This window comes from Mustelus asterias, chromosome 19, assembly GCF_964213995.1.
Source record: "Mustelus asterias chromosome 19, sMusAst1.hap1.1, whole genome shotgun sequence".
Classification (NCBI taxonomy): Eukaryota; Metazoa; Chordata; class Chondrichthyes; order Carcharhiniformes; family Triakidae; genus Mustelus; species Mustelus asterias.
In genome coordinates this window covers 32,551,567-32,574,447 of record NC_135819.1, presented here as the reverse complement: position 1 = coordinate 32,574,447, position 22,881 = coordinate 32,551,567, and the positions used below count along the sequence as shown (strand labels likewise).

Below are 22,881 nucleotides of genomic sequence, written 5' to 3'. Positions count from 1 at the left end.
TTTGTTCCAAACAAAGAGAGATTTTCGTGTTTGAAAGCCGCAAAACCCCCCCCCACCCCCTTGATGACATCGCTGCCATTAAATCCGGACCTTCCCAGTAACTTCCGAGTGTCTGGTTTCAGCTGCTATTCCACTCCTAACCAGCGTGAATAATTCCCCTGAATTTCTCCTTCAGCAGGGAATGGGAAAACCCAGAGACAGTAATCCTATTTCTCACGTAAGGCATTTGACAGGACAAAAGTGCCTTTGTCCGCGTTTCATTAACAGCCTATTCGAGAAAGGTGATAACATACTGCGTCCTTTTCTTTTTGTTGTTGTTGTTGTTTGCTGTCTGTGGAGCGCCGGGATCAGCCTTTACGTCAAGGCGACCTGTGGGTGGGCATATTTTTGTGGCCATATGTTGGAGTGTGAATTTCCTGAAATAGCTGCTATTAAATGGGAAGCATAAGTTGTTGCTGAGCCACTGCTTCCGTGTGTTGAGTGTTGTGTGAGTTATGCAACCAGGCTCTGGCTTGTCGAGAGCAGGTTCCTTGCATGCTTGGGGAGAGTCAATGCATTGGCAGCTGGAACTGCACGATACTCCTTGTATCGCCTCTAGTGTAGGTGTGCTTCCTGCTGACATTTAGCAAGGCCTCAGGCACAACCCAAATTAAATAAACTTGATATTGTGGGAAAAAAGGAGGAATCAAACAAACAAACCACACCACCGCCTCGGATATTCCACCGCCTCGGATATTCCACCCCCTCCTCATCACTGGAACAAAAGGAAAGCTGCTGCAGAAAGGAAATCTGCCTTCGCCGGCTTTCAGATTTTCCTGCTTCGAACGTTGTTTCATTGAACCATAGAATTCTTATGGTGCAGAAGGAGGCCATTCGGCCCATCGAGCCTGCACCGATAACAATCCCACCCAGGCCCTATCCCTGTAACCCCAAACATTTACCCTACTAATCCCCCGATACTCAGAGGCAATTTAGCACGGCCAATCCACCTAACCTGCACAGCTTTGGACACTAAGGGGCAATTTAGCATGGCCAATCCCCCTAACCAACACATCTTTGGACAGTAAGGGGAAATTTAGTATGGCCAATCCACCTAACCAACACATCTTTGGACACTAAGGGGCAATTTAGCATGGCCAATCCCCCTAACCAACACATCTTTGGACAGTAAGGGGAAATTTAGTATGGCCAATCCACCTAACCTACACATCTTTGGACACTAAGGGGCAATTTAGCATGGCCAATCCACCTAACCTGCACAATCTTTGGACACTAAGGGGCAATTTAGCACGGCCAATCCACCTAACCTGCACAGCTTTGGACACTAAGGGGCAATTTAGCATGGCCAATCCACCTAACCTACACATCTTTGGACACTAAGGAGCAATTTAGCATGGCCAATCCACCTAACCTGCACAGCTTTGGACACTAAGGGGCAACTTAGCATGGCCAATCCACCTAACCTGCACAGCTTTGGACACTAAGGGGCAATTTAGCATGGCCAATCCACCTAACTTTGGACTGTGGGAGGAAACTGGAGCACCTGAAGGAAACCCGCACAGACACGGGGAGAACGTGCAAACTCCACATAGCAAGTCACCCAAGGCCAGAATTGAAACCAGGTCTCTGGCACTGTGAGGCAGCAGTGCTAATCACTGTGCCGCCGTGCTGCCCGCTTTAGTTGTATTTTGGATATTCTGGCACACATTTATATCCAACAACCTTCCCCTTCTCGCAAAATTGTATCTGTAGTTTAATAAAGCCGGAATAAAGAGGGAAGAGGGAAGTGGCATGAGAGAAAATGGCAGAGGAAAAAGATGAACAGGAGAGACAGTAAGAATGATGGGCATGGCAAGTGGGAGAGATGGCAAATGGGAGCATTGGCGAGCAAGTGTGAGAGGGTGAATGGGTCCAGGAGGGAAGCAGCGAGAAACAGAAACAGAGTCAGGAGAGATAGCAAGTTGAAGAAAAGTTGAAAGTGGCTGTGTTGTTAAGTTTGATTGGATTTATTATTGTCACATGTATTAACATACAGTGAAAAGTATTGTTTCTTGCGCGCTACACAGACAAAGCATACCGTTCATAGAGAAGGAAATGAGAGAGTGCAGAATGTAGTGTTACAGTCATAGCTAGGGTGTAGAGAATGATCAACTTAATGCAAGGTAGGTCCATTCAAAAGTCTGATGGCAGCAGGGAAGAAGCTGTTCTTGAGCCGGTTGGTACGTGACCTCAGACTTTTGTATCTTTTTCCCGATGGAAGAAGGTGGAAGAGAGAATGCCCGGGGTGCATGGGGTCCTTAATTATGCTGGCAGCTTTGCCGAGGCAGCGGGAAGTTTGCCGAGGCAGCGGGAAGTGTAGACAGAATCAATGGGTGGGAGGCTGGTTTGCGTGATGGATTGGGCTACATTAATATTATGTTATTAAGTAAATGAGTAAGAGCGAATAAGAGGACGTTGGGGCTAGGTATATTCATGGCATTTTAATGTTAAAATGACAGGTCAGTAAACTCACCCATCCTTATTACATGTTTTATGAGAAATAGCACATCTTATTGTTTAGCATGCCATTTTATCAGGAACACCTTAGGAGTGCTAAATGAGGGATACCTAGGTGTAATTAAGCTTATTCTAGGAGTTTCAGGAATTTCATACATATAGGAGCAACAGTTATCCCAATATTGGGAATATTCAGAATAAAAGAAGAGCGTTGTGAAATAGGGACATTTGACCCGATAGCTTAAGATTCATTGTGAAGGAAGGATCTCTGACGGATTGCTGTCAGGTGAAGTGATAATGTGTAATACCAGGTTGCACCTCTCAAATCCAGGGGGATTCTTAGAGGAGGTAACTGACAAGGTTAATCCAATGGAGATCTAATCTGCTTGAATTTTCAGAATGCATTTGGTAAAGGTCCATAAATGAGGTTTATAGAGATTACTGCTTGTGGAATTAATGGCAAATTAGTTAATTGCATTGAACGCTGATCTGGCAATGGAAAACACAAGGTGATAAATGAAGCAAATTCCTGACTGGGGCAATAGTTGTAGGAAATTTCTGAGCACTCTTGTTCTGAATGCGCTCCCATCATTTACAAATGACAAAGAGAATTCATTCAATGAAATAAAATTCATTGGTGGCATTAAGCTACGAGTCAATGAGAGAACATTGGAAGGTATCTGTACAGAATAGACAGATAGACCAAAGATGGGCCATTAAATTATAAAGTTTAAAGTTTGCTTATTAGTGTCACAAGTAGGCTTACATTAACACCGCAATGAAGTTACTGTAAAAATCCCCTAGTCGTCACATTCCGGCACCTGTTCGGCTACACTGAGGGAGAATGTAGCATGGTCAATGCACCTAACCAGCACGTCTTTCGGACTGTGGGAGGAAAGCGGAGCACCCGGAGGAAACTCACGCAGACACAGGGAGAACATGGACAGGTAATGCACATGACATATTCACATTGGAACAGTTGTCCTCAAGGAAAGATTTACATCAGCAAAGGGCATTGCCCAATCATTGACTATTAATTCATTCAATGACTGGGCAGCACAGTGGTTAGCCTTGCTGCCTCACAGTGCCAGGGAGCTGGGTTCAATTCCAGCCTCGGGTGACTGTGTGGAGTTTGCACATTCTCCCCATGTCTGCGTGGGTTTCCTCCGGGTGCTCCAGTTTCCTCCCATACTCCAAAGATTTGCAGGTTAGCTGGATTAGCCATGCTAAATTGTCCCTTAGTGCCCAAAGGTGTGGACACTCAGTTTTTTAGGAAGTACAAACAGAATATTATAAATGGTGAGAAACTAATAAATGTTGGTATTCAGGAGGATTTGGTGTATACGAAATATAGAAAGTTAACATACAAGTATAGCCAAAAGGCAACTTCTATGGTGGCCTTTACTGCAAGGAATTTGGGGTACTAGAGTGAGGAAGTCTTGCCGAAAATGTACTGAGCTCTGATGATATCACACGGGCAGCACGGTGGCACAGTGGTTAGCACTGCTGTTTCACAGCTCCAGAGACCTGGGTTCGATTCCCGGTTTGGGTCACTGTCAGTGTGGAGTTTGCACATTCTCCTCGTGTCTGCGTGGGTTTCCTCCGGGTGCTCCGGTTTCCTCCCACAGTCCAAAGATGTGCGGGCTAGGTTGATTGGCCATTCTAAATTGCCCCTTAGTGTCCCGGGATGCATAGGTTAGAGGGGTTAGTGGGTAAATATGTAGGGATATGTGAATAGGACCTGGGTGGGATTGTGGTCGGTGCAGACCCGATGGGCCGAATGGCCTCTTTCTGCACTGTAGGATTCTACGATTCTATGACACCTGAAGTAGCATGCAGTTTTCTCTGTGCATCTAAGGAAGGGACTTCTTTCCTCAGAGTTGGTACGGCAGAAGCTCGCTAGATTGATTCTTGGGATGAGAGGATGGGAAGAGATTAAGTAAAAGGGGCTTATACTCTCTAAAGTTTAGAAGAATGAAATGCGATCTCACTGAAATGAAGGAATGTGAGAGGACTTGACAGGAAAGATGTTGAGAGGCTGTTACTCCTCGGCTGAAGAATCTAGAACTAGGGGATATAGTCTCAGGATAAGAGGTTGGCCATTTAGAACAAAGATAAAGAGAAATTTCTTCCCTCAAAAAGTTTGTGAATCTTTGGAATTCTTCACCAGAGAGCTAAACATGCTCTGTTATTGAGGTATATCGAAGCCTGAGGTCATTGGATTCTGGCGGTACCAGGATCAGACAGAAACATGGAGACAGGGCTTATTAAATGGTGGAACGGGCTCAAGTGGGCAGATGGCCTACACTTGAGGCTACCTCACATATTCTTATAAGAAATCACACAACACCAGGTTATAGTCCAACAGGTTTATTTGAATTCACAAGCTTTTGGCGCGCTGCCCCTGCATCAGGTGAAGAGGCAGTGCTCCGAAAGCTTGTGATTTCAAATAAACCTGTTGGACCATAACCTGGTGTTGTGTGACCTCTCATCTTGTCCACAGTAGTCCAATGCCGGCATCACCAAAACGTGTTATTATGCGGCTGTAATTGGATTTTGGGACGATCATATGATCCGGGCACACCCACCAGGAAGTGCATCACAGGAAATCATAGCGGTGCAGTTTGTGCCATATGGATGGAATATCCCAGCCTGTGGATTCACGGCTTTCTTGTGAGTGTAACGCTCCACTGGTTACTGGGGATCTTGCCTATTGTGCACAGTTTTAGCCACCCTTCTTCCAATATACATTAATGTGCTCAGAAAAGAGCAACAAAGACGAAGATTGATTTAACATTATTGTTGAGAGCCATAAAGTAGATACTTTAGAATATTGGATAGGCTAAGTAGCTTACCCACTCTGTGTGTCAGGCAAACCCAGGCACTTTACCTGTAATCTTCAATTTAAGTGTCTACAGCAGGTAAAGATTCTGAAAATCAATCCCGAAAAGATTGAGGGAAATGTACTTCAGCTTTGTAAAGTATTCTGAGGGAGAGAGTGGGTGGGCACGGCGGCACAGTGGTTAGCACGGCTGCTTCACAGCGCCAGGGACCCAGGTTCAATTCCGGCCTTGGGTTACTGTCTGTGTGGAGTTTGCACGTTCTCCCCGTGTCTGCGTGGGTTTCTTCCGGGTGCTCCGGTTTCGTCATACAGTGCAGAAAAGGCCTTCAGCCCATCGAATCTGCACTGACAATAACTCCCACTAAAGGCACGCTAATCCCATTTTCCTGCACTTGTCCCATATGCTTGAATATTTCAAGTGCTCAACCAGATATTTTTTTAACGGTTGGAGTAGTCCGACTCCCCCACTCCTTCCCCACAGCCCTGTAAATCTGAAGTATCTATCTATAAAATTCCCTTTTTGTGGCTTTAATTGCCCACATTCAAGCTCTGGAATTCCCTTTCTACACCCCCCACACCTGCCAACCTCTCTATCACCCTTCCTTCCTTTGAGACACTTCTTAAAACCTACCTCCTTAACAAAGCTGTTAGACATCTGACCTATCATCTCCTTATGTGGCTTGGTGTCATACTTTGTTTTATAATACTACTGTGAAGCGTCCTGGGACATTCCATTTTGTTAAAGGAGTGATATAAATATAAGTTGTTGTCGTTGAACATTATAATTAGAACTGCTTCCACCGCCTTTTCCAGGAGGTAATTATGTTTTGCATGATTTCCCAGAGTCCAAAGATGTGTGGGCTAGGTTGATTGGCCATGCTAAATTGCTCCTTAGTGTCAGGAGATTAGCAGGGTAAATGGGTGGTGTTATGAGGATAAGGCCTGGGTCGGGTTGTTGTCAGCGCAGGCTCGATGGGCTGAATGGCCTCTTTCTGCACTGTAGGGATTGTACGATTTACCTGCAGGAAAAGTCCTATAAAACCTTGCCTCAGAAGATCAAAAGGTTCATGATGGAAAGCATAATAGAATGGAATGTGTGAGATTTGTAGAATCATGGAATGTAATGGCATAGAATGAGGCCATTCAGCCCATTTTGCCTGTGCTGGCTCTTTAAGAGAGGGAAAACAATCAAATTGGTCCTCACTCCTGCCTACTCTTTTTTTCTACCCCTTTCAATTTGTATCCAATCCTTCACACCTCGCTGCACACTATTATTATTAATGATTTGTTATATTAACAAGTTTGGCTAGGCCAGATGGTCTTTATTTGTGCCTTTTTTGAGTTCTATCAGTTTCAGCACCTGACATCCAATAAAGATTTCAAACTGTTAGATAACAACCTGTATTGGTAGATTTTGTTAAATATCTTCATTCATTTGCTGACTCCCTCATTTATGCCTGTGTTACACCGAGACTGGACTCTTCCAGCAGGGTATTGAATGGTCTCCCACATTCTACCCTTTGTAAACTTGAGGTTATCCAAAGCTCTGCTGTCCCGTTCATCAATCATCTCTGTGCTCGATGGTCTTACATTGGCTCCTAGTCATGATTTTAAATTCTCACCCTTCTTTGCAAATCCCGCCATGGCCTTACACCTCCCTATCTTTGTAATATCCAACAACCCTGCAACCCTCCAAAGAGTGGCACAGAGGTTAACATTGCTGCCTCACAGCGACAGGGACCTGAGTTCATCCTGGCCTCGGGTCACCATCTTTGTGGAGTTCTCCCCATGTTTGCGTGGGTTTCCTCCGGGTGCTCCGGTTTCCTCCCACTGTCAAAGATGGGCAAGTTAGGTAGATTGGCCATGCTGAATTGCCCCTTAGTGTCCAAAGGTGTGTAGATTAGATGGATTAGCCATGCTAAATGTGTGGGATTACAAGGATAAGACGAGGGAGAGGGGTTGGGTAAGATATTCTTTCAGAGAGCAGGTACAGACCCGATGGGCCAAATGGCCTCTGCTGCACTGTGGGGATTTTATGATTTGCAGTCATTACATTGTGACCTCTAGAGGATACCTGATTTTAATAGCTCCACGGCACAGTGGCACAGTGGTTAGCACTGCTGCCTCACAGCGCCAGGGACCCGGGTTCAAATCCTGGCTTGGGTCACTGTCTGTGTGGAGTTTGCACATTCTTCCTGTGTCTGCGTGGGTTTCCCCCGGGCGCTCCAGTTTCCTCCCACAGTTCAAAGATGTGCGGGTTAGGTTGATTGGCCGTGCTAAATTGACCCTAGTGTCAGGGGGATTAGCAGGGTAAATATGTGGGGTTACGGGAATAAGGCCTGGGTGGGATTGTGGTTGGTGCAGGCTCAATGGGCCGAATGGCCTCCTTCTGTATTGTGGGGATTCTATGACTCTATCGGCAGCCGCACCGTCAGTTACCTGGGCTCGAAGCAATGGAAATACCCTCCATATCCTTTTCTGCCTCACTTCCCTCCTTTAAGACACTCTTTAACACCAATAGTTTTTTTGACCACTTTGTTGGTCTAATATCTCATGATGTGGGCCGGTGTGATATTTTACTTTAGAATGCTCCTGCAAAGCACCTTGGCCACTGTATTAGGTTAAAGTCCCTATATAAGCATAAGCTGCTGTACCGTAAAACATCCCAAGGTGCTTCAAAGGAACCAAGTAAAATCTGATCCGAAAACGTTAGGATAAGGCGACCAAAATCAGGAAAGGTTCAAGGAGAAAAGCAAGGTCGAGAGTTTCGGGGAGAGAAATCCAGAGATTAGGGCCTAGAAGCTGAAGACACCATCGGGTGATGAAAGGGCCAGAACTGGAGGAGTGCAAAGATCTCGCAAGGCTGTCGGGCTGAAGGAGGTTACATAGGCAGGGAAATAAAGTCCTTTGGATTCAAGCCAGAATATTTTCCACGTCCACACACTTCCGGTGCATACTATTCAGAAGTTTTCTTTTGCTCATGCTGCTGCGGGTTTTGAGTCATTGTTGAATAGTTGCATAATCATCTCTGCCTTCATAGGATTGGCAAATCAGTGAAAAATTGGATTGATAACCCGCTCTGTCTTTGCATTCACTATCGACACATCCACGGTCATTTTTCTGGTGCAACACGGTTTAACTATTGGTTAACAGCCCGCAACTCCAAAAATGCAGAACTGAAATCATATTTCTGCAGTAACCATCTCACTGATGTCATTGGTAAAAATAGCTTCAAAGAACAGATAAAAATAAGGAATGACAGGCATCTCATCTCAATCCAAAGGTCGCAAGATCGGAAGACCTCGAAAAACACATCTGTGCCTTGTGAACTATGATGTGAATCCGTTACCTTGTTGTCCCAGGATAATCCTGTGCCCATACCTCGTTGCTCAACTCAAGAAAAATGAGGAGACTATTTCCACGCACCGTCTTATTTGAACACCATGCAACATATTACTGTGTTAAAGGAGTTGTAGAAATGCAAGTTGTTGTTGTGCTGTGATACGAGGCAGCTTTAGATTTTTCTATAAGTTATTCCAAGATATTGAACAAAAATGTAAGTTGTGCCACTGAAGAGTTCAGAGAATCCTACAGTGCAGAAGGAGGCCATTCGGCCAACCAAATCTGCGCTGACCACAATCCCACCCAGGCCCTATCCCCATAACCCCATGCATTTACCCATACTAATCCCCCTGACACTAAAGGGCAACTTATCATGGCCAATCCACCTAACCAGCACATCTTTGGACTGTGGGAGCACCTGGAGGAAACCCACACAGACATGAGAAGAATGTGCAGACTCCATGCAAACAGTCACCCAAGCCGGGAATTGAACGCGGGTTCCTGGCGCTGTGAGGCAGTAGTGCTAACCACTGTGCCACGATACCGTGTTAAGTTGACTGCCTGTCCAAAATTCAGCTCCAGTAGAACTGGCTATAATATAATGGAAGTTATAAATAAAAAGATCAAAATCTGAATTTGTATAGGAAAATAGAGGACATAACTTACATTCCTCTTGCACCCACAGGGCATTCCAGACAATGATGTGCTTTTAAAGTGCGATTCACTAAACATCACGAGAAACAGATAACCTGGTCATTTATCTCTGCAATTGTGGGAGCTCGCTGTGTATAACTTGGCTGCCATGCTTTGGCCTAGTGGTATTATCATAGACTATTAATCCAGAAACTCAGTTTATGCTCTGGGACCCAGGTTTGAATCCCACCACGGCAGATTGTGGAATTTGAATTCAATAAAAACAAATCTGTAATTGAGAATCTACTGATGACCATGAAACCATTGTCGATTGTCAGAAAAACCCATCTGGGCTCCAGAGCCACAGCAATGTGGTTGACTCTCAACTGCCCTCAGGCAACTGGGGATGGGCAATAAATGCTGGCCAGCCAGCGACACCCATGTCCCACAAATTAATTTTTTTAAAGTTTGCCACCATACAGAGGCGAGTATTCTGCAAAACGTACTTCACTGGTAAAGTGCCTTGAATGCCCCAAGATTGTGAAAGAGTTGATGTAAATGCAAGATTTTTTTTCACACATAAACATGCAGAAGATTTCCCACATATATGTGTGTGCACTTACACAAACATAACACACAAGTTGCATTTATGTAGCACCTTAATGCACTAAAACGCCCACAGAGCACTATCAAACAAAAGTTGATTCCAAGCTGCAAAAGGAGATATTAGGACAGATGATCAATAGCTCGGTCAAAGGGATAGGTGAGAAGGAGCACCCGAAAGGAGGAAATACAGGTAAGAGAGGTTTGCAGAAGGAATTTCAGAGCTTATGTGTTGGCAGCTGCAGCGATTAAAGAAGGCAGCTCACCCCAACCTTCTCAAGGGCAACTAGGGATGGACAATAAATACTGGATATCACTAAACTGTGCTGTTAAGCCACACTGTTCTCAACCTTGGCGTTATATTTGATGCCGAGGAATTTCAGAGCTTATGTGTTGGCAGCTGCAGACATAGTCTTTAATGCTGTAATTATTAATATCAGAGGTAAGAGTTCCGAATTGGAGGTGTGCTGGTATTTATGTTTAAGTTTATTTATTATCGTCATAGATAAGCTTACATTAACACTGCATTGATGTTACTGTGAAAATCCCCTAGTCGCCACACTCCAGCGCCTGCTCAGGTACACTGAGGGAGAATGTAGCACGGCCAATGCACCAAGCATGTCTTTCGGATTGTGGGAGGAAATCGAAGCATCCGGAGGAAACCCACGCAGACACGGGGAGAACATGCAGATTCCACACAGACAGTGAGCCAAGCCGGGAATCGAACCCGGGTTCCTGGCGCTGTGAGGCTGCAGTGCTAACCACTGGTGCCTCCGTGCCACCCAGAGACTTATAGGGTGTATTATGAAGGTGTATTATGGCCATGGAGTTATCTGTAAACAGGAATGAGAATGTTGAAACAGAGGCATTGTTCAACTGAAGCCAGAGTAGGTCAACAGGAACGGATAATTCAGAATTCAGTGCATGTTAGGGCACGCGCAGTAGAGCTTTGGAGCAACGTGAGTTTATAGTGGGTGGACGATTGGAGGCCATCCAGGAGGGGATTAGAATAGACAGGTCTAGAATGACAAAGACATGAATGAGGGTTTCAGCAGAGACAGGAGTGGAGTTGAGTGATGTTACGGATGTACAACAAAGGCTGTCTTAGTGATGGCCTGAACATATAGTCAGAAGCTCATCTCAGCATCAAATATAACGCCAAGGTTGAGAACAGTGTGGCTCAGCCTCAGACAGTTTAGAGGGAGATGGCTTGAGGGCCTGGAATGTGTTGCCGGGCAAGGTGGTGGAGGCGGACACACTGGGAACGTTTAAGACTTATCTAGACAGCTATATGAACGGAGTGGGAATGGAGGGATACAAAAGAGTGGTCTCGTTTGGACTAGGGAGCGTCGCGGGCTAATTGTTCTTTGTTTCTCGTTTCAAGGCTTCATTCTATGATCATCTTGCTGGTGCCAGTACAGAGCGAGACTGCGGATAGTTGGGAACCTGTCTCGGGGGCAGGGAATTCAGATGGTGTTCGTAAAGCAGAAGTGGAAATGAATAGGGTTGGGAAGCATTTTCTGTTCAGGGCCAGTGTGATCTCCTGGACTCGTTTCGATCACCTCAGGGGGTCGGAGAGGAATTTCCCAGATTTTTTTTCCCCATATTGGCCCTGGGGTTTTCACTCTGGGTTTTCGCCTCTCCCTGGAGATCACATGGTCTGGAATGGGGGGGTGGGGGTGAGTTAATAGGTTGTGATGAACAAAGCAGCGTAGCTGTGAGGGACAGCTCGGTGGATAGGATATTAGGATGTAGATAGGCTGGAAAATTGGGCGGGGATCCTGGATTCAGGATTCAATCCTGGACCGGGGAGCGGCGCGGGCTTGGAGGGCCGAAGGGCCTGTTCCTGTGCTGTATTGTTCTTTGTTCTTTGTGTTGGTGACCCAGGATTTTGCAAGGTCAATAATGGTGACATGTTCCAACGTTCCCCATTTATTTTTTATTTTTAAAATTCATTTGTGGGACATAGGCGTCGCTGGCTGGCCAGTATTGCCCATCCCTAGTTGCCTTTGAAAAGGTGATGGTGAGCTGCCTTCTTGAATCGCTGCAGTCCACGTGCTGTGGGTTGACTTACAATGCCACTAGGAAGGGAATTCCAGGATTTTGACCCAGTGACTGCGAAGGAACAGCCGATATATTTTCCAAGTCAGGATGGTGAGTGGCTTGGGGAGGAACTTGCAGGTGATGGTGTTCCCATTTATCTGCTGCCCGTGTCCTTCCAGAAGGAAGTGGCTGTGGGTTTGGAAGGTGCTGTCTAAGGATTTTTGGTGAACTGCTGCAGTGCATCTTGTAGATAGTACACACTGCTGCTACTGAGCGTCGGTGGTGGAGGGATTGGATGTTTGTAGGTGTGGTACCAATCAAGTGGACTGCTTTGTCCTGGATGGTGTCAAGCTTCTTGAGTGTTGTTGGAGCTGCACCCATCCAGACAAGTGGAGAGTATTCCATCACACTCCTGACTTGTGCCTTGTAGATGATGGACAGGCTTTGGGGAGTCAGGAGTGAGTTACTCGCCACGGTATTCGATGGGCCAAATGGCCTCCTAGAAAAAAGGGTGGCACGGTGGCACAGTGGTTAGCACTGCTGCCTCATAGCACCGGGGACCCGGGTTCAATTCTAGCCTCGGGTCACTGTCTGTGTGGAGTTTGCACATTCTCCCCGTGTCTGCATGGGAATCCTCCGGGTGCTCCGGTTTCCTCCCACTGTCCAGAAATGTGTGTGTTAGGTTGATTGGCCGTGCTAAATTGCCCCTCATGTCAGGGGGATTAGCAGGGTAAATGTGAGTTACGGGAATAGGGCCTGTGTGGGATTGTGGTCGGTACAGACTCGATGGGCTGAATGGCCTCCTTCTGTACTGTAAGGATTCTATGATTCTTGCCTCAGATCTGCTCTTGTAGCCACTGTGTTTATGTGGTGAGTCCAATTGAGATTTTGGTTAATTGTAACCCCAAGGATGTTGACAGTGGGGGGATTCAGCAATGGTAATTCTTTTAAGGCATGTGGATGTTGTGGGTTAGGCCAGCATTTATTGCCCAGCCGTAATTGCCCTTGAGAAGGTGGTGGTGAGCTGCCTTCTTGAACCTTACAGTCCATGTGGTATAGCTACACCCACAGTGCTGTTATAGAGGGAGTTCCAGGATTTTGACCCAATAACAGTGAAGGAACGGCGATGTAGTTCCAAGTCAGGATGGGGAGTGACTAGCAGGTGATGATGTTCCTAGGCATCTACTTCCCTTGTCCTTCTAGATGGTAGGGTTCATGGGTTTGGAAGGTGAATTGCTACAGTGCATCTTGTAGATGGTAAACACACTGCTGCCACTGCGCACTGATGGTGGAGGGAGTGGATGTTTAAGCTGGTGAATTGTATTGTGACGTTGAGTTTGTAAAAATATAAAGAATGGTTATAAAGATATAGTAGAATTATAAAAATGTTAAAGGGAAAGAAAACAGTCTCTTTAAAAGCTGTTTTTGAGTTCTGTGCTAAAAAGGTTGCAACATTTGTTACAAAAAGACCAAAAGCATCAAGGTTGCCTTGGTAACCGGCTCTGCAGGATTTTGCATTTGTGTTAGCCTATGAGTTTAAAGACACACTCAACTATTACAAGCCTATCAGATCTGAATTTTGCTCGTGTTGATGGCATCAAACCAATCGTGGTGTAAGAAAATTGTGAGGTGTAAAGGCCAAAGCAACAGGCTTTTCCAGAGAGACCATGGACAGAACTTCTTGGAAGAACATCTCCAGAGGCCAGGGTAGTCAAACAGCCAGCATTCCTCTCTGTCAGTTTAAATATATCTTCAGAGAATTATCCAGCTATCTAATAGAAGGATACCGAGTCAGAAAGACGTTACAGACAGCGGACAACTACAGAAAAAACTCCAAAAAGATTCCAAATTCTATCATGTCTGGTTGTATCATTTTTTTGAGAGTGACTAAACTTCCATGATTCCTGTTTTGGTAATGAATGTTCCTTGTATTATTCGAACAACATTTCAGTCACAATGTACCTTAATTAATATGTTACTTGTTTAGTTAAAGCAAATTACAGCACAGGAACAGGCCCTTCAGCCCTCCAAGCCTGCACTGACCATGCTGCCCATCTGAAATAAAACTCCCTATCCTTCCGGGGACCATATCCGTCTACTATCCTATTCATATATTTTTTTCAAGATGCCCCTTAAAAGTCACTATCGTATCTGCTTCCACTACCTCCCCCCCCAGCAGTGAGTTCCAGGCACCCACCACCCTCTATGTAAAAAGAAAACTTGCCTCGTACATCTCCTTTAATCCTTACCCCTCGCATCTTAAACCTATGCCCCCTAGTAATTGAATCTTCCACCATGGATAAAAGCTTCTAACTATCCACTCTGTCCATGCCCCTCATAATCCTGTAGACTTCTATCAAGTTGCTCCTCAACCTCCATTGTTCCAGTGAGAACAAGCCAAGTTTCTCCAACCTCTCCTCATAGCTAATGCCCTCCACACCAGGCAACATTCTGGTAAATCTTTTCTGTACCCTCTCCAAAGCCTCCACATCCTTCTGGTAGTGTGACAACCAGAATTGAACACTATATTCCTAACTAAGGTTCTATAAAGCTGCAACATGACTTGCCAATTTTTAAACTCAATGTTTAACAGTAACTTCATTGCAGTGTTAATGTAAGCCTACTTGTGACACTAATAAATAAACTTTAAGATTTAATAATGTTGGAGAGAAAGATGCGAGCTCAGAGTTAGGCTGGGAGAGGAATGTTGGAGGAATCTTGGCCCAAAGGTCTAGGGAAGGGGAAAGGGCCATTGAATGGATGGTCTCAATTTCAGTGACAAAGAAGGCCATTAACTTTGCATGTCAGCCATGGCTCAGTTGGTAGCACACTCGCCTCTAATTCACAAGGTTCTGGGTTCAAATCCCACTAAGAAGTCTAACAACACCAGTGACGAAGGGACAGCCTGTTCCGAAAGCTCATGGCTTTTGCTACCAAATAAACCTGTTGAACTCTAACCTGGTGTTGTTAGACTTCTTACTGTGTTTACCCCAGTCCAACGCCGGCATCTCCACATCATGGCTTCAAATCCCACTCCAGGGCTGAGCACAAAAATGAAGTAAGAAGTCTTACAACACCAGGTTAAAGTCCAACAGGTTTATTTGGTAGCAAAAGCCACGAGCTTTCGGAACAGGCTGTCCCTTCGTCAGGTGGGTGGGAGTTCTGATTACAAACAAGGCACAAAGACACAAACTCAATTTACATGAATAATGGTTGGAATGTGAGCCTTTACAGCTAATCAAGTCTTAAAGGTACAGGCAATGTGAGCGGAGGGAGCATTAAGCACAGGTTAAAGAGATGTGTATTGTCTCCAGACAGGACAGCTAGTGAGATTTTGCACATCCAGGCAGGTTGTGGGGGTTACAGATAGTGTGACATGAACCCAATATCCCGGTTGAGGCCGTCCAAGGTGGCCTTGTTTGTAATCAGAACTCCCACTCATCTGACGAAGGGACAGCCTGTTCCGAAAGCTCATGGCTTTTGCTACCAAATAAACCTGTTGAACTCTAACCTGGTGTTGTTAGACTTCTTACTGTGTTTACCCCAGTCCAACGCCGACATCTCCACATCATGGCTTCAAATCCCATTCCAGGGCTGAGCACAAAAATGAATACAGACACTCCAGTGCAGTCCTAAAGGTGCATTTCTCTGGTGGAGTTGCTGGGCGCGATGTTATGGCCTCGCTCGTCCCAAAACCGTAAAGGGTCAATGGACCTTCGCATGCCTTTGCCTGCTCTGATTCCTGTGGTGGGTGGGCCGGTAAAATTCCAGCCACTGAATTTCATCTCAGATGTTAAACCGAGACCTCGGTGATCTTGTTCGAGTGGATATGAAAAATCCCATTACACTATTCTGAAGAACAGCGGCAGAGTTCTCGCCGGTATCCAGGACAATATTTATTCCTCAACCTCAAGAAAGAAAAGTTGTTTGCGGGAGTTTGCTGAATGCAAATGAGCTGCCGTGTTTCCGACATTACAACAAGGACTACGCTTCAAAAAGTACTTCATTTGAGATGGCCAGTGGTTGTGAAAAGCTCCATATAAATGCAAGTCTTCCTCTTCTTTTTCCCTTGTTGTTGAAGGTCAAAAACAGATAAGACACAAACACTGATTTGCAAACACAATGCCTGTATACAAGCAATCTAAACTTTAAAACCACAGAAACACAACATAGGAAACACGGAATAGGAAACATAGGGTGGCGCGGTAGTGCAGTGGTTATCACTGCTGCCTCACAGCACCAGGGACCTGGGTTCGATTCCCGGCTTGGGTCACTGTCTGTGTGGAGTTTACACGTTCTCCCCGTGTCTGCGTGGGCTTTCTCCAGGTGCTCCGGTTTCCTCCCACATTCCAAAGATGTGCAGGTTAGGGGTATTGGCCATGTTAAATTTCCCCTTAGTGTCCCAAGATTTGCAGGGTAGGGGGATTAGTGGGGTAATTACATGAGGTTGTGGGGATAGGGCAGAGAGAGCTGGTGCAGACTCAATAGGCCTCCTTCTGCACTGTGGGGGTTCTATGGTCCTAACCCCAAGCATACAAAAGCTCTGTGACTAACTGTTTCTGAGGTTTATGAAGAGAATGTTTTGACTTAAAACAAGAAAAGACGGTGGATGGTGTTTTGGTGTTTTTTGTGCCACCCACACCTCCCCCACCTCCTCCTCCCACACCCCCGCCCCCCCCCACTCCCTCCCCCACCCACCTCCCCCCCCCCCCACCTCCCCCCCCCCCACCCCGCACCCCCTCCTCCCGCAACCCCCAGCGTGTTTCACAACAGCAGGAGACCAATGGCCAACGGCGGGACTAGGGGGGGAATTTCTGATCCCGTCGCTGTCCATGGGGTTTCCCATTCTATGCACCTCCAGCTGCCGGGAAACCCGCAACAAGGGAGTTCACCGTCTGCAGGACTGGAAGAGCCCGTCAGCGAGAACGGCTGGACAATTCCGGCCAATGTGTCCACTTTTTTATTTTGAGGTGCTTGGCTAGTTTTGGGGATTGGGCAGGGTGGGGTGGAGAGGGAGGTTGGTGGGGCTTTGGTGGCTGAGGGTATTCCATTCTCAGTAACAACTCCCGCCCTTTCTCCAGCCCCCTGTACAACAGCACAGCAGCCCAAAGTAGTCGGTTTCTGAGGCAGCAGAGTTTAGGTAATGTTCGAAAACTTGCAGCAGAAGCACTGCACTCATTTGTGCTCGGAGGAGTTCCCAGCGGTTTATCTGCAGACGGTGGGCGAGGCCCCATTACTGGTAAGCAATAGGACATCAGCTGTGCTGGCTTCTGTGAGAAGCAATTGTTGAGTCGCAGGCCTGGGATCTCAGTTGTTTGGGGAAAGGTTGCAAAGTCATGGGAAACACTTGATTTCTCTTTTTTTTCTGAGCTGGGGCTGTTTCAGTGAATAATGTGAGTCAACATTTAAAATTTTATGGAAACAGCTGCTGCTGACACACAATGATTTACAGCAGAAAGGTTTCAAGCCAAAAAGGGTACAGTCCTGCAGTCTCCATTTCCGTACTCTCTACAGTAGCATATCCAGAAGCAAGCAGCGAAAGACTTTTACGGAGTCCCGGGTTGTAACATAAAACTGCTTTGCTTTGGTCGGACTGTAATAGATAAGTTATCAGGAAATGGGGACAGTTTATTATCTTGAATGACACTCCCAGTGGCATACTGTAATGTCACTGGCCTAGTAATCCAGAGGCCCAGGTGAATGCACTGGGGACACGGGTTCAAATCCCACCACGGAAATTAGTGGAATTTAAATTCAATTGATAAATTCTGGAATATAAAGCTAGTCACAGTAATGGTGACCATAAAGCTATCCTTGATTGCTGTAAAAACCCTCTCTGGTTCACTTAACACCCTTTTAGGGAAGGGATCTGTTGTCCTTACCCGGTCTGGCCTACATTTCACTCCAGACCGAAAAAGTAAAATTTATTTATTAGTCACAAGTCGGCTTACATTGACACTGCAATGAAGTTACTGTGAAAATCCCCGAGTCGCCACACTCCAATGCACTGAGGGAGAATTTAGCATGGCCGATCCACCTAACCGACACGTCTTTTAGACTGTGGGAGGAAACAAAGACGGGGAGAACATGCAAACTCCACACAGACAGTGACCGAAGCCGGGAATGGAACCCGGGACCCTGGTGCTGTGAGGCAGCAGTGCTAACCACTGTGCCACCGTGCCGCCCCACAGCAATGTGATTGACTCTGTCTTGATGAGTGAAAGGTGATCTTATTGACACATAAGGTTTTGAGGGGGCTTGACAAGGTAGATGCTGAGAGGATGTTTCCACTCATGGGGGAAATTAGATTGGGAGCGCACAGTTTAAAAATAAGGGCTCCCCCATTTAAGATGGAGACGAGGAAGAATTTCTTCTCTTTGTGAGCGTCAGTAGTCCTCGGAATTCTGTTCCGCAGAGAGCAGTGGTGGCTGGGTCATTGAATATATTAAGGCCAAGTGAGACAGAACTTTATGCTTCAAGAGACTCAAGAATGATGTCAGATAGAGGAGTGGAGTTAAGGCCACAATTTTACTGAATGGCAAAGCAGGTTCAAGGGGCCGAATGGCCTCCTCCTGCTCCGATTTCTTACGCTGGTATGTTCTGCATTGTCGGAGGTGCGGGCCCTGATTTTACCGGCACATCCACCTGAGGCTCGTAAGATCGCGCCTGAGGCCAATGGGGAATGCCATTCTGCGAGCTCGCCCGCCCTGATTTCGGGGTGACCGTGCCACTAAAACCAGGGTCACAGTCTTTCATTCAAGCATTAAATAGAAGTCCATCTGTCATCTGGGGTGAAGGTAAAAGATCTCCCTGCATTATCGTGAAGATGGGCAGAGGTGATTCCCCAATCTCCAAGCCAACAGTCAGCCCTCAATCGACTTTGCTAACAACAGATGAGTTGCCCATCACCATATTGCTATGTGAGTGGCACAGTGGTTAGCCAGGGTTCGATTCCCGGCTTGGGTCACTGTCTGTGTGGAGTCTGCATGTTCTCCCCGTGTCTGCGTGGGTTTCCACCGGGTGCTCTGGTTTCATCTCACAGTCCGAAAGACGTACAGGTTAGGTGCATTGGCCATGCTAAATTCTCCCTTAGTGTACCCAAACAGGTGCTGGAGCGTAGTGACTGGGGGATTTTCACAGTAACTTCATTGCAGTGTTAAGGTAAGACTACTTGCGACTCTAATAAATAAGCTTTAAGCTTTAAAGAGCTGAGCTTCCTGCATAACATCCACGCCTACACTTTGAACAGTATTTTATTGGCTGTGAAGCACTTTGATACTTCCTGCATCCGTAAAGGCAGCAAATAAATATCTCCCTCCTTCCATGCTTCCTTGCTGGGAAGGATAGATAACTGCAGAATCGCAAGGATGAACGATCAGTATCTCGGATTTGAACTCAGCTTTCCCTGGCACTCACTGTAATGGCCGACTTGAAAGGCCAGTTGTGAAATTGGTATACCGACCTGTAGACTCAATGATCGGAAATTTCCTGTCCTGCCGGCCGTGGGAATCGTAGCGGGTGAGACAGAAAATCCGGCGGGCTATTTGAAGGTCTGTTCAGCTCAGATGCGAATTTCTAGTCTTTGGGCGCGCATGGCCTGAATTCCTGCCCAATGTTTTGTCCAATGCTTTCATTGGTGCTAGAGGAATCTGTAAATATCATCGTTTTTTATTATTCAATCATGTGGGACATGGGTGTTGCTGGCCGCCCAGCATTTATTGCCCGACCCTAGTTGCCCTTGAGAAGGTGGTGATGAGACTCCCCAAGGTTGTGTGTGTTACTGAGAAACTAATAAGAAAAGGCCATCCTCAGAATCAGGCTGGCTAATGCAACAACAACTTTTCCAGCCATGGTTGACATGTTTCCTGACCTTGATCACTTGTCCGCGTCCCCTCGATAATCACATTCTGTCATTTCGCTAAAATCGAGGGCAACTTGGTAACCTGATCAGCAGCCAACCTTTTTCTCCGCGACAGTTTACTTGTTGGGGGTGTTTGGCCAGCCAAGCATGTTCAGTAGGTAGAGTAGCAATCACATCATATCAGAGGGTCTCGGAGGTAGAGGGTGGCAGTGCCAGCCTTGGTGCCAACTTGCTAGATGTTCAGAGAGAAGGTGTGAGTTAATTCATTGGAGGGGAAAATTAAAGGAAAACCAGTCTGTCCGCTGTCACGGAAGGAAAGGTAGGGTGGCACAGTGCGGGCACAAAGCCTGAGGAGAAGAAACCCCCTCCACAGAGGCAAGTGAAATTCAGGAATAACATTAAAAACAGAAGCCTGATCCCTTGAGTATGGTTCAGTGACTTAACCTTGCAATGACCTGTGCTGTCAAGGCAACACGCACCAAGTTCCAGTTCAGTGCCGATTGGCGCATATTAAATCAAAGTCTGTCACGATGGTTTTAGTGGGTGGGACCGAAAAGATTGATTTACATTTATATAGCGCCCTTTCATCACCTCAGAATGTCCCAAAGTGCATGACAGCCAATGAAGTATTGTGGTAATGTCCAGAACATAGATTGAGCATGAGCAAGATTCCACTAATAGTGACGAGATCATAGAGCCCCAAAAATGAAGAAGGATGCCATTCGGCCCATCAAGTCGGTACCGACATTCTGACAGAGTATCTTGCCCAATCCCTCTTCCCTGCCCTATCCCTGCAACTTCTGCAGATTTATATAAATGATCTGCAAGCAGGGACAGAGTGTAACATCGCAAAATTTGCGGATGATACTAAAATATGTGGGAAAGCAGGCAGTGAAGAGGAGATAAAAATCATACAGATAGATATTCATAGGCCAGGAGAATGGGCCAAAATTTGGCAGATGGAGTTTAATGTAGATAAGTGTGAGGTTATCCATTTTGGCAGAAAAAAATAGAAAGGTAAATTATTATATAAATGGAAAGAAGATTTAAAATGTGTCCGGGCAGAGGGATCTGGGTGTCTATGTTGATGAATCGCAGAAAGTCGGTACGCAGGTGCAGCACGTAATAAAAAAGGCAAATGGGATGTTGGCATTTATTGCAAAAGGACTGGAGTACAAAAAGTAGAGAAGTGTTGTTGCAATTGTATAGGGTGTTGGTGAGAACACATCTGGAGTATTGTGCCCAGTTTTGGTCTCCTTATTTGAGGAAGGATGTTGTGGCATTGGAGGCAGCTCAGAGGAGATTCACCAGGTTGATTCTGGGGATGAAGAAGTTGACGTGTGAGGAGAGATTAAACAGTTTGGGGTTATATTCGCTGGAGTTTAGAAGGATAAGAGGGGATCTGATCGAAGTATGTAAAATTTTAAAAAGGATTGATAACGTAAATGTAGACCAAATGATTCCTCATATGGGACAATCTCGAACAAGAGGTCACAGGCATAGGCTGAGAGATGGTAGATTTAAAACTGAGATGAGGAGAAACCACTTCTTGCAGAGGGTGGTGAATTTGTGGGACTCGTTGCCCCATAGCGCGGTGGAGTCTGAATCATTGAATCATTCTTGAAACAGAAGGAGATAGATATATTCCTAAGGATAAAATATTTAATGTAAGATGGCATTCCAAGGCATTTCATGGAGCATTATCAAACAAAATAGGACACTGAAGGAGGAGATATTAGGCCCAATGACCAAAGCTTGGTCAAAGAGGTAGGTTATTAGGAATGCCTTTGAGAAGCAACGTAAATTAGAGAGGCATCATCATGATCCAGGACATGTTCAAGCATGCTGTTCTGGAACTGTTGAACCCTTGTGACGCATTTTTCAAGGCAGCTGAATTCCTCCATTACTTTCCAAAGGCCCTTGCGGCTGTCTGTGTCAAAGGCCTTGGTCAGGCCATGTAGACATCCATGTTCTATTCTTGCCATTTCTCCTGGAGCTGTCTAAGTGAAGACACCACATCAATAGTTCCTCAACCTTTGCTAAAAGCACACTGACTCTCCAGCTGCAGCAGATCCTGCTGGCGATGTGGCACTAAGCAGTTCCAAAAGATTCCGGTGACGATGTTGCCGGTGAGAGAGAGGAGTGAGATTCCTCTTGGATTGATGCAAGATTGGCAAGTTCCTTTCCATTCGTACAGGTGGAAAATGAAGGCATCTTTGTGTTCTTGCAGGATGGTTCCACATTGACTGAAAGAGTTCAGCGAATTACCTGATCTCCAGCCTGGTAGACCTCAGCTGGAATGCAATCGGCTCCTGGGGTTTCGTCACTTGACAGGAGTTTGAATTTTCCCCTCGTTTCTAACAGCATGGGGGGGTTAGCAAGGAAACAATCAATGGCAACCTGTGGCAGAATATTGATCGCTTCTTCATGGATAGATGAAGTCCGATTGTGGAGGTGATTAAAATGCTTTGCCGTCTTTGGGCTTTCTCAGTATGCAGTGTTGAGCTGTCGGCACAGAAAACTGGTGATGAACCAACAGACAGGGGCCCGTAGACAGCATCGTAGAATCTCTCAAACTGGTACACTAAGCATCCACTGGAGAGGCGATGGCCTAGAGGTATTTTGGCTAAACTATTAATCCAGAAACACAGCTAATGTTCGGGGGACCCGGGTTCAAATCCCACGGCAGGGTGTTTAATTTGAATAAGAATCTACTGATGACCATGAAACCATTGTCGATTGTCAGAAAAACCCATCTGGTTCGCTAATGTCCTTTAGGGAAGGAAATCTGCCGCCCTTACCTGGTCTGGCCTACATGTGACTCCAGAGCCACAGCAATGTGGTTGGACTCTCAACTGCCCTCTGAAATGGCCTAGCAAGCCAGTTTGAGGGTAACTAGAATGGGCAATAAATGCTGGTCAGCCCATAATGCCCATGTCCCACAAATGAATTAAAATTAATTTTAAAAATATGCGCACCATATTGAGACAGTTGTGATGGAGTTGGTCTCATCATGCAGCCAAGATGCCTGACATTCCGTTTCTAAAGCAAAGTCTTCTAA

General features: G+C 46.0%; 1 protein-coding gene across 1 annotated transcript in view; it reads right to left on the bottom strand.

Moving 5' to 3' along the window:
• The window catches only part of sox5 (SRY-box transcription factor 5), a 345,783-nt gene that overhangs the window by 222,768 nt on the left and 100,134 nt on the right, over positions 1 to 22,881 (bottom strand). Inside the window, exon 6 of the mRNA XM_078235294.1 lies at positions 4,952 to 4,983. Within this exon, the coding sequence (XP_078091420.1) occupies positions 4,952 to 4,983 (32 nt within the window). The remainder of the gene's footprint in view (positions 1 to 4,951; positions 4,984 to 22,881) is intronic.